This window comes from Diaporthe batatas, assembly GCF_019321695.1.
Source record: "Diaporthe batatas strain CRI 302-4 chromosome Unknown Contig00005, whole genome shotgun sequence".
Classification (NCBI taxonomy): Eukaryota; Fungi; Ascomycota; class Sordariomycetes; order Diaporthales; family Diaporthaceae; genus Diaporthe; species Diaporthe batatas.
Window position 1 is genome coordinate 825,253 of NW_025408552.1, and position 16,397 is coordinate 841,649.

At 54.8% G+C, this 16,397-nt stretch overlaps 6 protein-coding genes across 6 annotated transcripts; 2 read left to right on the forward strand and 4 right to left on the reverse strand.

Moving 5' to 3' along the window:
• Positions 1-1,645: 1,645 nt before the first annotated feature.
• Positions 1,646-3,130, reverse strand: KVR01_005701 (uncharacterized protein; the record flags this gene model as incomplete). The annotated part of the gene is made up of 1 exon (XM_044794166.1): positions 1,646-3,130. One exon carries the CDS (start codon positions 3,128-3,130, stop codon positions 1,646-1,648), a length of 1,485 nt encoding a protein of 494 aa, XP_044646146.1.
• A 456-nt stretch (positions 3,131-3,586) lies between these two features.
• On the reverse strand, positions 3,587-4,407 carry KVR01_005028 (uncharacterized protein; the record flags this gene model as incomplete). Its single annotated transcript, XM_044794772.1, has 2 exons — positions 4,088-4,407; positions 3,587-4,000 (listed from the first exon to the last, which is right to left on the reverse strand). Exons 1-2 carry the CDS (start codon positions 4,256-4,258, stop codon positions 3,587-3,589), a joined length of 585 nt encoding a protein of 194 aa, XP_044645473.1. The 5' UTR covers positions 4,259-4,407.
• A 786-nt stretch (positions 4,408-5,193) lies between these two features.
• On the reverse strand, positions 5,194-8,434 carry KVR01_005006 (uncharacterized protein). The gene is made up of 2 exons (XM_044782951.1): positions 7,457-8,434; positions 5,194-7,196 (listed from the first exon to the last, which is right to left on the reverse strand). The coding sequence occupies exons 1-2, from the start codon at positions 7,536-7,538 to the stop codon at positions 5,818-5,820; spliced, it is 1,461 nt and encodes a 486-aa protein (XP_044645451.1). The 5' UTR covers positions 7,539-8,434; the 3' UTR covers positions 5,194-5,817.
• Positions 8,435-8,886: 452 nt separating this feature from the next.
• Positions 8,887-10,049, forward strand: KVR01_005143 (uncharacterized protein). Its single transcript, XM_044782750.1, has 2 exons — positions 8,887-9,297; positions 9,355-10,049. The coding sequence occupies exons 1-2, from the start codon at positions 9,220-9,222 to the stop codon at positions 9,739-9,741; spliced, it is 465 nt and encodes a 154-aa protein (XP_044645588.1). The 5' UTR covers positions 8,887-9,219; the 3' UTR covers positions 9,742-10,049.
• A 1,318-nt stretch (positions 10,050-11,367) lies between these two features.
• Positions 11,368-14,661, forward strand: KVR01_005553 (dolichyl-phosphate-mannose-protein mannosyltransferase). The gene is made up of 4 exons (XM_044786136.1): positions 11,368-11,614; positions 11,789-12,064; positions 12,138-13,773; positions 13,827-14,661. Exons 2-4 carry the CDS (start codon positions 11,813-11,815, stop codon positions 14,246-14,248), a joined length of 2,310 nt encoding a protein of 769 aa, XP_044645998.1. The 5' UTR covers positions 11,368-11,614; positions 11,789-11,812; the 3' UTR covers positions 14,249-14,661.
• A 273-nt stretch (positions 14,662-14,934) lies between these two features.
• On the reverse strand, positions 14,935-15,981 carry KVR01_004880 (uncharacterized protein; the record flags this gene model as incomplete). The annotated part of the gene is made up of 1 exon (XM_044793166.1): positions 14,935-15,981. The coding sequence occupies one exon, from the start codon at positions 15,979-15,981 to the stop codon at positions 14,935-14,937; it is 1,047 nt and encodes a 348-aa protein (XP_044645325.1).
• Positions 15,982-16,397: the final 416 nt, after the last annotated feature.

Below are 16,397 nucleotides of genomic sequence, written 5' to 3' on the forward strand. Positions count from 1 at the left end.
TATATTTAAATATATATAAAATAAAAGTATAATTATATAAATTATATTATAATTATTAATATTTTTAATTATTATAAAATATATATTAATTTATATTTATATTTTTAATTATTAAAAAATTTAATATAAGTATATATTAATATAAAGTAACTTTTAAAAAGTTTAATAAAAGAGTTCTACTTTATTTTTAACTATAATAAATTAAAAGGTATGCTTAGTTAAGAAGTGGTTAGGAGGAAGTAGTAAAGCTGCAATCTATTAGAGCTATACTCCGTACAAAATTAGGCCCTTCTCTTATCGCTGCTGGCGTCTCAGTTTGTTTCCCGTTTCCAACAGACCACCACTCATCACCCACCCTCACCCACTGCGCACTGCACAGCACTCTGCCTGACGTCTCGAGCCATGTTTGGCTCGGCCGTTACTCAGTCGCTTCGTCTGTCGCGTGACAAGTGTGTGTGCAAACTCATGCTGTGACCATCTCTTTTATGCATGCGCAGCATGATTATGCAGCACGCCGTGAGGACTATCTGAGTCTGAGTCTGAGTCTGAATGTCTCTTTCTACCACGGGCTCCCTGACGACAGACGGGCCATTGACGAGCAATGTATCGCTACTCCACCGTGTCTCTGCTGTACCTGCGTTGCGGTGGGTGTCGTCCGGGACAACGCGCTAATAGAGTTAAGTTAGCCTCTGTGGGTACCTGCCCCCCACAGATACCATGTTTGTACCCGGTACCTGCACCGCACACACCGAGGCCGCGTGGAAAGGTCACCCACCCCTGCCACCTTCTGGCACACCTCTGGCCGACCCGGCAACCTGCCGAGCCCAGCGAAACTGGCTGGCTGGCGGGCGGGCAGGGCAGGCTGGGCGTGTCCTGCACACTAGTCCAGATCGTTCACACGCGCCAAATGGCCCGGCGATCCGCGATCTACGGAGTACTGTACAATCTGCCAATCCAGGCTCCATGCCCCCTCTTCGGGACGCAGCCTAGCTCGTGTTGTTGCAAACCATCGACACCGAGACAACCTCGCCCGGCGCAGCAACCGGCCTGCACTGACGGCGCCGCCCATCCTTGCGGCATCGCCGCCGGTAGTACTCCGTATGGATGATTAGCAAGCCCGCGCCCTCTGTCTCGTATCAGGTGAGCGCACAGTCGACGTCACCGTCCAAACATGGGTGTCTCCGATATACTGCCATTTGCTCGCCTGACCGGCGGCGCAGCACTTCGGATAAACAAGACCAGTACTACTGTAAAGAAAGACCCGGCCAAAATACGCGGCCCGCCTCCAGCTCGCTACCGAGTGAACCATAGGCTGGCTTGTGCCGGCTGATCGCCCCCTCGCTCGAGCTGCTGCGTTGGGCCGTTGGCTCCTCTCGGCCGTTATCCGACTGCTCGGAGATGGAGCGGGTGGTGAGCTCAAGCTCAACTCGAGACGACTCCCTGCGACATTGCGTTCCCACACTGGCACCCATGTCGGTGATCCGTTTCCCAGGGTGAACCATAATATATTCCTTGATATGTCTGTATAAAAGGCTAGGTTGGATGATGAGCCCGACGCTCACGTAGTCAGCGCAGGCTGTGTGTACTTGAGCATAGAGGGAGGACGACTTGAGCATATCCCCTTGCCCGCCCCACCAAGAGCGCGTCAAGCAGCCACATGCGTCTCCACAATGTCAGCCTCTAAGATGCTCTTGGTCCCGACGCCATTTGCCACGCCCTCTTTCTCCCTCTCCTGATTCCACCGCCAGATCTGGTCGCAGACACCCTCTAGAGTGGTGCACAACCCCTTGTACCCGATGCCCCCGTCCTCGACCGACTTTCTCGCCTCCTTATCAACAACCATGATAAAGGCCGCCGGCGTGAACACCGACGGCTGCAGATCCCTCGCCGGCCCCGCGGGCTCGCGCAGGCCCAGCCTCGCGAGGAGCGGCACCGTCGCGAGCAGCAGCGACCAGCCCTCGACCAGGTGCGCAATGAGGTAGAGCGGCAGTGGCGGCACCCTCGTGACCTCCATCGGCGTGACGGCGAGCTTCTTGGCGGCGCGGAAGAAGTCCTCCCACTGTATCGCCGGCCCCGTGTCCGTGACGACGTACGGCCTCCCCGCGCACCTGGGCATCCCCGCCGCCGCGCCGCCGCCGCCGCCCGCCCGGGGCTCCAGGGCCGCCTCGAAGGCCAGGTGCGCGAGCGCCACGTTCCACCCGGCCACCAGGTTCTGGATGGTCTGGGGTGTGAAGGTGACGACCTTCTGCTGCCTCAGCATGCTCCCACAGATGACGTCCGTCGGCAGCCCGTAGATGCCGTTGCCCGGCCGGATGCACCCGGTCCGGAACGCGGCCGAGTTCGCCGAGCACACGTCCCGCTCCGCGATGGCCTTGGAGTAGGCGTAGTTGGAGAAGAACTCCCCGTGCGGCCTGAGCGGCCGGTCAAAGTCGCGCTCGTCGCAGACCTGGAAGTAGCCCTGCGGCGGCGTCGACCGCCACGGCGGGATGGGGAAGAAGCGCGCGGGCCGGATAGTTACCGAGGCGGACGAGGTGGCGACGAATATGTCGGCGCCCGCTGCTTTGGCGCCCGTGAGCATGATGCGCGTGCCGTCGATGTTGACGCGGCTCGTGCGCTCCCAGACGAGCAGCGACCGCTCGCCCGGGCGGATCGCGGCCACGGTGTGGAACACCGTCAGGGGGAGATGCGCGACGTCGCTGGGCCAGGGCTTGGCGAACGCCGCCTCGACCGACGCCGGGTCGGTGATGTCTGTCTTGACGTAGTCGACGGCGGCGGCCTCGCCATGGGCCATGTCAGACCTGGAGGGCCTGGCAAAGTCCAAAATGCGTACGGACGAGGGTGGCTGGCCCCGCGAGAGGAGGCTGAGCACAATGTCGCCGCCGACCAGGCCCGAGCCGCCGCACACCACGTACCTCCTGTCCATCTTCGGCGGCAGGGCTCTTGCGAAGTCGATGGGCTGACGGCTCATCCTGTCGTACGTCTCCTGGATCTCGGTTTCTGTCCACGGCTTGCTGTACCACGCCCATGCCTCTTCTGGTATTTTCTCCATGACCCCGTTCAACCTATAAAGGTAGAAAGATAGCAGGGCGGACACGGCGGTCGCCACGGCCACGGCCACAATAAAGCCCATGATCGCAGTACTGGAGGGTCAAGATAGTGTCTTTAGACAGACCAGCGCTAGACTGCGGGAGGGCGGGCAGCAAGGGTGAGCTTCTTATGGGCTGACTCGATTGTAGGCCCGGGCACGAAGGGACATATATCTAAGTTTGGAGAAGCGGAATGTGAGTTCGCAAGGTTCGTTTCCGAAGTACAGACAATTTCAATAATTGGAGAGGGGATCGATCGTCAATGCGGAGGTTTCAGGCATCCCCTGACAGAATACGCTCCAAGTCTGATCCAGCAACAGCCACCCCCGAAAGGAGGGCTACCTTTGATTCTGTTGATGTTGATAGTCTCAACCTCTGTTACTTTCAGACTGGATAAGTTTCCACTCAACTAGCAGAAGAGCCCAGCCCTATCGCAAACCTAATCATATCCTCTTGCCAAACTGCATTGTCCCCCCCACCCTTTTTTTTTTTTGCGATGCTCAATAGCCGTATTCTTTCTTTTGCGGTGCCTGGCACCTGCCTGTCGTCGTGCCTGAGCCGCGTCCCTTTGGCTGTTGGATGTCGCCAGTCTTGACGGTGCCGTGTCCTTTTAGATGCCGGTTGTTCCCGTTCTTGACGGGGCTGTGTCCCTTTGGATACCGCAAGTTGGCATGCTCAGACTGGAAAGGCTCGCTCGGGTCTTCAGAGATGATCGCTTTGCACCGAAGCGTCCCGACGAGGTCGTTCTCAACGACCGGCATCAGGCTGCCACCCTGCTCGATCACGCCCTTCTCTTTCAGCTCGTCCTCCAACTCGCACTGAAAATCAAAGTACTCGTTCATGATGTGGCCCTTGTCATCCTCCAGGCACTGGATGTGAAACCAGTTGCACTCCTCGTCCCACACGAAGCGTGCCTGCTCCTGTGCCATGTTAGCAAAACAAAGGTCACCTCGTGTAGTATCGATCTGGCGTTTTGGCCTTGTGGAAGGAGTAGAGTATACCAGCTCAAGACTCTCAAGGTGCTCGATGACGCGTTTGATGGTCTCTGGCAGTAAAGACCAGAGACTTGACAGGTAGAACTCGACAATATGCTGGTTGGACGATGTGTGGCTGGAAGACGTGGGGTTGGAAGTATGGGTGGATGACTCCTGGTCAGAGGATGTCGAAGCCATACTGTCCACTTGGTTTGAGCCGACAAAGACGGACGAGGTGTGATATTGGTTGATGTTGGTTTAAGAGCGATTACTGGAGACAGTGTGGGGATGGACGATGATGTGGTAGGGAGGAAGGAGCCAGCTCTCACTTAAGTGGGTAGTAGACGAAGATGGACAATTGGGGCAGGTGTAGGTGGCTGGGACAGTCGAGTTGACTCGCTTGATAGAGCTCAATACCGTCTGGACGTTTGCCGATGATTAGCTTACATTTTATGCGATTTCCATCGAAGAAGAAAGTCTGTTTCGACTGGACCAAAGACAATAGCAGAACAATGGGTAGTTGCAGATGGTGGTCGAGGCAACAATACTACTGCCAGCGTACCTAGGTCGCTCACCCCTGCCACATTTGTCTCTTTCCATGCATGCAACCGACACTTGCCAACTGTGATCTGGAATGGGCTTCCTGATACTAGGAGCAGAAAAGAGTCTTATTCATTGTCAACGAGGCACGTGTGTCACGGTGTCTATGTATCTAGGTACCCAGTTATCCTCCAAGCTCCCGTGGGACAACCTCATGCGGGATAGGCCCCCAGCTTACTTAGGGAGAGCTCTGGGGACATGGTCTACAGAACAACTTCTTGCAAGTAAGGTGGATGTAGGCCACAGAGGCTCTGATATGGTGTCATGCATTTTCTTTATGAACCCTTGGGAAGTTATGGTAGTGTTATGGTAATAGTGTGTGTGATTCGCCAGTGGTGCTTCGTGGTGTGAAAGTTGAGACGAACAATAAATAGTATGCAAGGAATGTGGAAGGTTTTGACATTCGAGCATATACAAGCATAATAGGCCAGGTGGTCGAATGGAGACGCAGCTGGAGAGACATAGATAGACCGCATTAAATGCATGGCAAGCAGCCAGTTGCTAGTCTCTCAACGGCCAGGAATTCAAAGATCGCTCGAGCAGATTTGGCCACCAGCTATGTACTTCTGATATGGTATAATTCTTCGTCAATTGTGATAGCCTCCTACGCCATCCTCTATAGTTTGCGTATCAAGTTTGACGAAGACTCGTGCCCAGTTAAGAGACAAGTGTAGAAACTATATGTATAAGAGGCTAAAAAGTCATCGTAACACATGGAAAGATGACCCTTCGTTGTGCAGTTTGGTCTTCAATAATTGGCACTCGTCTTTTTATATTGGGCAAAGCTCAACCAAGAGGGAACAACCTCCGACTCCCTATAACACCGTGATATGATGCGCCGCTGCGGACTGATGCCTTGGGGGAAATGATGGGGAGAATCGAAGAAATCAGGTCTACATGCAGTGCATATCTGCCTCTTTGCATGGCCGGCGAATTAAGGAGAGTTTCTTTAGTAAGTGTGCGGACCAAAAAGGCGATCTTCCTTTTTGTCCTTGTCGTAGAAGAGGGACAGTTCCCGGTATCAAGCGTTCGAAATAATGGGTATCTCCGTCTCCAAATTGCAGAGAAAGCAGGCAGGAAAGTCGTGAAGTAAAGTATTGAGATTGGGTCAACTCCCTACGAGAGGAGTGAAGGCCGTGGTCTGGACGTGACCTAGCTCATTTGGCCCACTTGACGTTTTCCTTGATGTTCAGCGCCCATCTCAGCTTGTCAAGTGTTTCCTTGGCCTCCCGCAGCATGCGTTCCTGGTCCGCTTCTGTCTTGGATGCGTTCGTCTTGATGTTCTGGAGCAGGGCCTCCTGCTCCTTCTTGTAGGCTTCGAATTGTCGCGTGAGGGCATCCTTCTGCTGTAACAAGTCTTTGATGTTTCCGTCTTGCTGGTCGCACAGTTCTCTCAGGGTGGTGATCTTCTCGTCGTCCTTCTTCCTCTCGGCTACCAGGCTCGCGACCTCCTTGCCCATCTTGGACGTGGCACGCTTGACCTCCTCGCCTTGATCCCTCCAGTGGCTGCTGATGGCGTTGTACCGGCCCTCCATCAGCGCCGCTTGAGTCGTGGCGTCCTCGACCTTTCTGGTCGTCTCGTCTCGCATCTTCTCCATTTCGTCTTTCCAGGTCCGTTCCCTACTCTGGGCATCGCTTGTCCGTTTCTTCTCGAGTTCTATAACACCCTGCAGGCCCTCGACCTGACGTTCTTTCCTGGCTAGCAGGGTCTTGGTGACGTTGGCTTCCAGCAGGCGACTCTCGTAATCTGCGACCATCCTCTCCATCTTGTCCTGGAGGAGCTTGGCCTCCCGCCTCGACTCCTCCGAGTTGAGCTTCTCGATTCGCAGATCTCGCTTCAGCGCCTCGTTCTCTGATATAAGCTTGTTCATGACTCGGCCGGTCTTTCCGAGTGCAGCCTTGCCGACCGCCGAGTCGAAACTGGGATCGTCCTGTCCATCTGGATTCGCCTTGGCCGCTGACCGCTCGGGGCCCCCAATGCTGCTCTCCCTCTGGGGTATCTCGACAGACCTTGGGGAGGGGGCGCGCCGGCTGCCATCGTGACTGGCATTCGCCAGATACTGTTGCGATATCTTGGGCCTCAGACGGCCCGCCGGTATCCTGTCCGAGGTGCCATTCGGCTCGTGTTGTCTCCTCTCCATTGTAGGCGACATTGCACTGGCGTTGCTGTTTGGGGAGCTCGAGAGCACAGAGTTTGAGCGACCGTTGGAAAGCGAAGGTGAGGCCTCTAGGGAGGAGTCGGCTGGGGGTGTAGGGCCGTCGTCGAAGCTGGTAACGTGACGGATCGATGCCATCCTCCGGGGCGTGCCGTTGGGGCCTTCAGGGGCAGCCAGGGCCGAGGACGGACGGCGTTGGGAAGGGGAGCTAGGTGGGGGCCTTAACTCCTGGGTTGCCAGGCTATCTATGGTGGTGGCGCCCTTGGAGTCGTTGGTGAGGTTGGAGGTAGAGCTAAAGCTTGGTCTGGGCGATTTGGGCGGCTCATCGATGGACAGCCTGGAAATGCTCGAGTCTGATGTCCCGGGTCGGCTAGAAGCGTCTTTGTCGCGGCGTGTCAGCTTGCTTGCTTTGGCTTTGGGGGAGAACATGAGCTTCCGCATCTTAGGCAAGGTTTTCCAACACGACTCTTGTCGTGGCCGGCCCTGGTCCCTGAAAGTGTGGTGTTTGAAAGACGGAAACAGACGTGCAGTAAACAAATCAGGGGCAATGTGCCGAGCCAAATGACAGACGGTGGAGCCTCGCTCGCTTTGGCCTGCGTGGCTGCATTTAGGTGTGGATGTTTCAGAAGCACTGACGTACCCTTGTTGTCCCGGTGGATCGCAAAGACAGGATTCCTCGAGGAATGGGGCCTCCTCGATGTGTTGAAAAAGAAATGGGGCATTTCTGTCTGGCAGAAGATGCCCGGTCTACGATCGGAAGCGAGGGGAGCCCACGGCAACCGCTCAGATGTGCGGGTGTGCGGGTGTGTCGTCGTATTGTGCGACTCTCAAGGTTTCCCTTTACTGGAGTCTAACACGATGCACGGGTCGAGGGTTTCCCCTGCCGCTATGCCGAGTAAGGGTCCTGGCGGCTAGCGGCGATGCAGAGGACGGCCCTGTGCTCAGATACACCAGAGGCAGATCAAGGACGACGTGAAAGAGACGTGGGTGCTCCCGATGATGCTTTCAGCAAAGTAATGCAGTCAAAGAAGTAGCGCAACGGGTATAGATACGGAGTACGAAGTACGGGACAGCTGAAGTGGCGGGCGAAATGCAGGGTTCAGTCAAAGAAATTAATACTCGTCGGATTGGAAATATCGACAGCGGTGTTTGTCGCTGGCGCGCTATCCTCAGTAGTTCTGACTGGCAAAGGCTGGAGGGGTGCCAGGCGTCATAGAATGAATATGTTTATTGACTGTCCTGGTTGAGGCCCATGAGGAGACCCTGATGATTGACGTGTCTAAGGCTGATGGTACGTACGGGAGACGCGACTGCCGCACGACTGGCGCCTTTCCACAGCAACCAGGAATCCAGGGAGGGGCTATCCTTGCAGCTCTCATTTCCCCTTCCAGAATGCCATTTGGGCAGCCCACTCGCTAAATGCCTGATCCCAAAATGCCATCTGCTCTACCACTGCAGCAGTCGTGTGCTCATTGCAACAACGGCAGACACGCCTGATGACAGATACCAGGTAGCTAGAGTCTGATATGATTTTCAGGGGATTCGTTCTGGCCCGTCGGCTATCTTTGGGCTGGAAGGCTGAGTGCCCCGATGGATCGCATGACAGAATGGATTAGGCCCGCCCTTTTAATATGAGATCGTGTATTTGCTGACCCATATATGACTTACACAGCCCTGTTAATCTCTTTGACACGGACTTGTGTGCACGCAGCCTACCAAGCATCGTTGGATTTTCCCAGTCTCATGAAACCTTTTGTCCGTCCTGGGGTTGCCGTTTTGAGGGTGGCTGCTGTACGGTGGTGCCCAGTAGACCAGGTGAACAGGGCAGACCACAACAAGGCAATAGTCTACCAAATTAAGTGTTATTTCACGCCCTGTATGAATGGCTTAGACTTATCTGTTCCAATATTTGGAAAGATATTGCGTGGGATTTGCAATGTGGCTAGAGTCAAGGGAGACGACAGAGCATCTGTGCAGGCATCTGGTCTCTCATCATAGACTAGTCGTCTTGGTGGTCTCGGGCTTCACGGCCGAGAGCCTTCAGCTGGCCGGCAGGTTCGGCAACCATCTCGGCCATTGGCTCTGAATGCATTTGAAGTATTGTTTACTGAGTGTTCCCACACAAACATGCACGCACACACACACATATATATGTGCCAAAGACTGTAACGGATGCGAGACTGATGCGCTGGCAGCCGGGTGCCTCAACGTCAGTACGGTACTGTGTCGTCAGCGCCAGGCGATGTGACGGACGGAAATCCAGTTGCATCTCAGGCAAGCTTGAAGCATACAAAGGGCTGGGGCACCCTCTTGCCAATTGCCAAAAGACCTCAATATTCTCCGGTCACATCCACCCCCTTGAATTCCATTATCGGTCTCGCAAGGCACGACTGGGTTTCGACAATGTCGTCATCTCGCGTTCAGGCTGGCACAAGCCCCAGGGAAGGTGGTCCATCCACGAAATGGACCACCATCTACCAGGTGAGAACAGTATTCCCGGCTCAGCGGGCTTGAAGAAAAGCTGACAAAATATCCAAGCTCGTCATGACACCCATCATCTTCGTATCCTTCCTAGTCTCGCTGGCCTGGGTTGATTTCCGCTACTCCATCATGCGCTCTCACAGCCACTCCGAGGAGCCCAGCCAGCTGCCCCGGTGGCTCCACCGCATTGCGTACCGGCAGGCGCCGTACAAGTACGTCAAGGTTAACGCGACAGATGCGAAGGCCGCGGCAGGCGACAGCGAGGGGACGAGATGGTACTATCACAGCAAGCAGCGGAAGCTCATGAAGATGGAGGCCGACGACGCTTTTCAGATCCGCGGGACCGTCCTCGTGGTTCTGGGCTTGCTCGCCGTGGCGGCCACATGGGCTGCTTCGTGGGCAGGATGGTGGCTCTGGGTCATGATGCGGGCGAGGCTCGACTGAAGTCAAGCACGAGGACTGGATTTTCTTTGCAGGTTGAGGGTATTGTTTCGCAGGTCTTGATGCCAAGTAGCCTTTGTTTTAAAATCTTCATTGCTCTTTACGGATCCCAGCCACGACTGGCCCACGGTGGATGTTTACTGCTGGCAGTCGGGCCCGCGCAAGTCACATGATCCTGTCTCGAGAGACCGTCAGGCTCAACTCGGGAGGTTGAACTTCGGAGAGTGTTGCAGCTATCGAATCTGCGGTGGGCTGAAGACATACACACAGCTTTGTGGGGCCACGTATGGGAGGCTGCAAGGTTCAGATTATTTGTCTTCAACCTAAGTAGGCATCTATGCTACATGGGACATATCTTGGCTCGCATGTTTTCGACCCGATAGTTGTCCGGAACAACTTCTTCTTCAAGGAAGTGCAATGGCCTCAAGCTCGACGTCTGCACCCTTAGGAAGGGTCTTGACAGCAACGCAGCTACGAGCAGGCTTGTGGGTGAACCACTTGGCGTACTCCTCGTTCATGGCCTAAGAGGGAATGTGAGGTCAGTTTGTTGGCCAAGTCACCGCCGGGGGGGGATGTTCGGGTTGTTCGGGGTTCCACGCACAGCAAAGTCATTCATGTCAGCGAGGAAGATGTTGACCTTGACAACCTTGTTGATGTCAGAGCCAGCAGCCACGAGGACAGCCTTGAGGTTGCGGATGCAAGTGGCGGTCTTCTCCTGGATGGTACCCCCAAGCAGGTTACCCTCGACATCAAAGTGAATCTGGCCCGAGCAGTAGATAGCCGTGGGGGTCTTGATGGCCTGGGACTAGAATAGGCAGGTGGTGTTAGTGAAGACGACCCTTCCCCTCCCTCCAAGTACTCAACGTACGTAAGGCCCAACAGCTGTTCCAGGAGTCAGTGAGCGCCAATTGAGAGGAACGCGAGGCGGGTTCACTCACGCTGGGGGGCATCCTTGGTGTAGACGACGTCCATGGTTGAGACTCGGCGGGTTGAGTGGCTGGAGTGGCTGAAGAATGGGGCGGCTCGAGGAGCTACTGTCAACGATCTCACAAAGGGGGATGAGAGTGGGATCCTGGTGAGTCGGCGCACTGGAAGCATTGGAGGAGAGGGGTTTGAGTCAAAATGTCTACAATTGATGCCGGGTCATGCGGTGTTTTGTCACTGGGAGGCACGCATCTCCCTCCGTCTTCGGACAGGAGGCCCAAACTGATAGCCCCAGCTGCACCGACCAAGCTTGCGGGTTGGCGCCTCGTACCCCCGGTGAGAATAGACGCTCTACTACTTACTTCAGTATCTTGGAACCCCCATTAGACTCGGAATAAGGCCTTTCTTCTTCTTTTCTCTTTACTAGTGAGATTTTCAGCTCCCAGATATCAGCCTGGGGTTGAAGATAGTCCACACAGTCATGCAGGTACGTGTGAATAAGTGTCGACCCTGAAATGAACCCCAAATTGTACTTGTGTGCAATGTGCATCCCTGGGCGCGGCATAGAGTGATGTACCTGGGTACTCCGTAGCTCCCTCTCCTCCCCCTTAGATAATCGGTGGAGCTTTGGCCCAGCACTTGTTTCAGGCGCTAGAGGGAGCTGACGACGGGCCAGATTGATGCCAAGCTGTCGTCTTCTCCTAAAATTAACAAGGTTGCGCTGCACTCAATTGACTTGGGACGCCTTCGAGCACTTCTCGCCAGATGAACTTCCTCCCCAGGGCAGGCTGTCTATAAACACCTTTACCTTCCTTGTTCCTCTCATGGTTCCTTGAGAGCTTCACTTCTACACGCTCATTAGTGGCACCACCTTACTGCCCCCCCTGTCGACCTGGTCAGCCCAGATACTGTAAGCCTCGCCCGCATATCCCTTGCTGTCTGCCTGCCTGCTGTTAGTCGGCCCCCTTGACGAGCCATTGGTTGGTCTGGGTGAGTGGTGTCTGGCCACCTTCCAGATCCTGCCAGCTGTTGTTGAGCTCCCCTGCGAACCTCAACCTTCTTTCTCAAGCGTCTTTGTACACGGGGATCCTCAAGTCCAAGAACTGACATTTTGTTTGTCCTCCAGACCCGCCAAACCCACAGGCCCATCATGGTCTCAAGCTCGGCCTCCAAGGAGGGCTTGCGCCAGAGAAATGTGGCCAGCTCCAAGAAGAACGGAGCAGCCTCAACAGGCGACGAAGTCGAAATTGACAAGCTTGTCAAGGCCAACACCCCTACCAACAACTCCGACCTGCAATACAAGATTGCCCTTGCAATCATCACCGCTCTCGCCTTCGTGACAAGGTTCTGGGGCATCAGCCACCCCAGCGAGGTCGTCTTTGACGAAGTCCACTTTGGAAAGGTATGATCATTTCAGCCTCAACCTGTCGTTGCGCTGCTGCAGAGTACTCTCACTGACGGTGTTTTGCCTGCAGTTTGCCTCGTATTACCTTGAGCGAACCTACTTCTTCGATGTGCACCCGCCTTTCGGAAAGCTTCTCTTCGCATTTATGGGATGGCTGGTTGGTTACGATGGGCACTTCCACTTCGAGAACATCGGCGACTCCTACGTTGCGAACAAAGTGCCATTCGTGGCGTTCCGTTCCCTGCCGGCCATCCTCGGTGCGCTGACAGTCTCCGTCACCTACATGATCATGTGGGAGTCGGGCTACAGCCTGCCTGCTTGCGTGGTCGCCGCTGGTCTTGTCCTCCTTGACAATGCCCACATCGGCCAGACGCGCTTGATCCTACTGGACGCTACGCTTGTCCTGGCAATGGCCTGCAGCCTGCTGGCATACATCAAGTTCTACAAGCTTCGACATGAGGCATTCTCCCGGAAGTGGTGGAAGTGGCTCATTCTCACAGGATTCGCCCTATCCTGCGATATTTCAACAAAATATGTTGGCCTCTTCGCATTTGTCACCATTGGTTCCGCTGTGGCCATTGATCTGTGGGATTTGTTGGATGTGAAGCGCCCCGGCGGAGCCCTGAGCATGCCCAACTTTGCAAAGCACTTCGCGGCACGAGCGTTTGGCCTCATTGTCATGCCCTTCATTTTCTACCTCTTCTGGTTCCAAGTTCACTTCGCCGTCCTCAACCGCTCTGGACCAGGCGACGACTTCATGACTCCCGAGTTCCAGGAGACACTGAGCGACAACGTCATGTTGTCAAACGCGGTCACCGTCAACTACTACGACTCGATCACCATCAAGCACAAGGAGACCAAGACATACCTGCACAGTCATGAGGACCACTACCCTCTGCGATACGACGACGGTAGGGTTTCCAGCCAAGGTCAGCAGGTCACAGGATACCCTTACAATGACACAAACAACTACTGGCAGATCCTCCCGGTGGAAGACGACCAGAAGTTGGGCCGTGCCGTTAAGAACCACGACCTTGTGCGACTCCGCCACATTGTCACCGATACTATTCTCCTGTCTCACGATGTTGCATCGCCGTACTTCCCTACCAACCAGGAGTTTACAACCGTCTCCCTGACGGATGCGTACGGCGATAGGTCACAGGATACCCTGTTCGAGATCCGCGTCGAAGGCGGAAAGAAGAACCAGGAGTTCAAGAGCATTTCGAGCCACTTCAAGTTCATCCACAACCCTAGTAAAGTTGCCATGTGGACCCACACGACGCCCCTACCGGAATGGGGTCACAAGCAGCAGGAGATCAACGGAAACAAGCAGATTGCGCCAAGTTCCAATGTTTGGCTGGTTGAGGATATCCCATCCCTGCCTCTCGATGACAAGCGGAGGGAGAAGCCTGAGCGCAAGGTGAAGACGTTGCCATTTTTGAGGAAGTGGTTCGAGCTGCAGCGCTCAATGTTCTGGCACAACAACCAGTTGACCAGCAGCCACCCGTATGCCTCGCAGCCCTACCAATGGCCATTCCTGCTGCGTGGTGTTAGTTTCTGGACCCAGAGCGACACCCGTCAGCAAATCTACTTCCTAGGCAACCCTGTGGGCTGGTGGATTGCAAGCAGCTTGCTCGCGGTCTACGCGGGCATCGTTGCTGCGGACCAATTCTCTCTCAGGCGTGGTGTTGATGCCCTGGATCACAGTGAGTTGTAGCCCCACATGAGCGTGTTGATCTTCTTGGCTGACCTGTGACAGGAACCCGATCTCGTCTCTACAACTCGACTGGTTTCTTCTTTTTGGCGTGGGCAACCCACTACTTCCCCTTCTACGTGATGGGTCGCCAACTGTTCCTGCACCATTATCTTCCAGCTCATTTGGCTTCCACGCTGGTCACGGGCGCCTTGCTCGAGTTCGTATTTAACGCGGATACCACCGAGGAGGTCGCCGAATCTGGCAAGAATGGCAAGAAGACTGGGCCAAGGAGGCATATCTCGGCTCGTGAGCGATTCGCTGGCCAGAGCATGCTCAGCGCATGGATTGCGTGTGTCGTCATTCTAGCGCTGGCAGCGTTCGGCTGGTACTTCTTCCTGCCTCTCACGTACGGCTACCCTGGCCTCAGTGTCGACCAGGTCCTGAGGCGGAAGTGGCTCGGTTACGATCTTCACTTTGCTAAATAGGCATTGAAAGATGGACATGATCTCAACCTCGGACGCGCTGGGAAGGTACTCAGAAAATGGGCGTCTTTGTAAAGATTTAAGCTGATGATTGGCCTTTGTGGTTCTCACAATCGGCACAGGACAAATGGAATTTCGAGGTTCCCGGCTGCAAGCGGCAACGCAGATTCAGGCGAACCTCTCTGCTTCAGTAAGACACCACGGGGTTGCTATGGTGCAATATAAGATACAGTATTTAGGATGCCGACGGTGCAGGGACAATCCATTGTAACCACATACCGCATAATCCTATGCTTAGTATTATGAACGTCACGCATTATCACGACAACCGTAAGCACGTGCAAAGATATACAAACTTGACTAACTTGCTGTGGGTGTGGCTTGGACGTGTTGGGTCTGCTCGCGGTGAGTCCACCAAGGAGATTCTGCACAACTGGTGCCCTCTGGGCAGAGCAAAGGCCTCTTCTGTCAACAACCCTTCTCACCTTAGATATTGAGAGTTACAAATCCAGGTCTCACACAACTAGGATTGCACACAGCAGGTGGACCCGACTATGAGGAAGAGCCTAGTATGGGGATAAGCGATCAGACATTACGAAGGAAGCGCTAGAAGCTGGTCAACAGAAATGGATTTCATGGCTAATCTACTGTCATTACTCACCAGCAAGGCATTTAGCCACCAGGCATACTTACTCACTAAATCGCATGGGCGAAGAAGAGACAAGTCGAGGAGGGTTGGGGGGCAATGGCACAGAGGGTGGACCAGACGGCGGACCCGCCAAACGACGAAATGACTGGGGCCGTTTTGTCTTTGGAGCCTCTGCGGCTGCTTTGGAACAGCCATTTTGAGCTTGAGTGGACCACCTTTGCTCGTCGGCAGCCTCTTCAGCCTTGAGCTTCGGGACCGCACTCATGGTCTCGACGCTTCCCGCCTCGTGCTTGCGGCTAAGGGTAACCAGCTGGGGCGTTCCCGGCCGCGTGGCGACCGCCGTAACCTCACAGACCGATTGCTCATCCACATCCTCTCCCCATAGGTGGGATTTGAAGGGAAAATCCACACTTTCCTCGTCTGACTCCTGGGCGGTCAGCTGTTCTTCGAGGCTTGGTGTGATACTTGCCCTTTGAGACTTTGGCAACGGCACGTTGGCTGTCTTTTCCGGCAAACTCTCGACCTTCTCGGGAGCAGGTGGATGAGTCGGGGGATGTTCAGAGGGCCTATGATAGACACTGCAGCCTTCAAAATCGCAGTAGACAAGTTTCCACTCCCAATGACCGCGGCAGGTCGTGGCAGTTGGGGTCTCGTCTATCTGTACAGATTGTCTGCTGCGCTGGCCATAGAGACCAAGAATGCCTTCCTGGAAGTCCACACCTATGAGCGACGCGTTAGAGAAGAAGAGCGAGCCGAACGTCCACGGCCTTGCCGCTCGTGATCGACGCTCGGCATGGGCTTGTTCCTTGGCCAGGCGACTGACGCCGTCCTCGGTATGGCCAACGAGCAGGTTGCTTGTGGCCACCGCCCCGTTGGAGTTGAGGTACGGCAGGCGAGCAGACGTAGCACCGGCACGATCGATGAGTTTGGTCAGGTCAGGGGCCGCGCTACTGTCGCCAGCAATAAGCCGCGAGCTCTCGACTTGACCGTGAGGGCTGGGGGTCCAGGATATTGGGCTCCTCGAGGTGGCCTTGGCCTCAAGGCGATCCTTGCCTCGTCTCTTGCCAGTACAAAAAGAAAAATACATGTCTTGCGGTCTTGGGTATGTTGTCAAGACTGTTGGTAACCCGTGAGTGGCGAGGCGAGGTGCGGTGTTGTTTCAAGCGGATAGATAGACCAAAGAAAACTATCGAGATTCCAGAAGTCAAGTAAATGGCAACGCCCGGGGTTTTCAATATCTCGAACTGAAAGACAAACTACAGGCCAGGGTTGAATTTCTTTGTGAATGATGAGGAGGACAAAAGGAGTGAGCCGCTCTCACGACAATACTCTTCTTCAACGAGTAGCTTGTGCCGTCGTCCTGCTGTCCGCGCGCCGTCCCATTTCCATTGAGCGCAGGAATATAGACTGCCTCCAACAAAGAACCCCTGCTCAATCTTTGCAACCAGCAAAACGTTACAAGGGGATCATATACAATGGCAAAGTCTCTCACAAAGTCCTTGT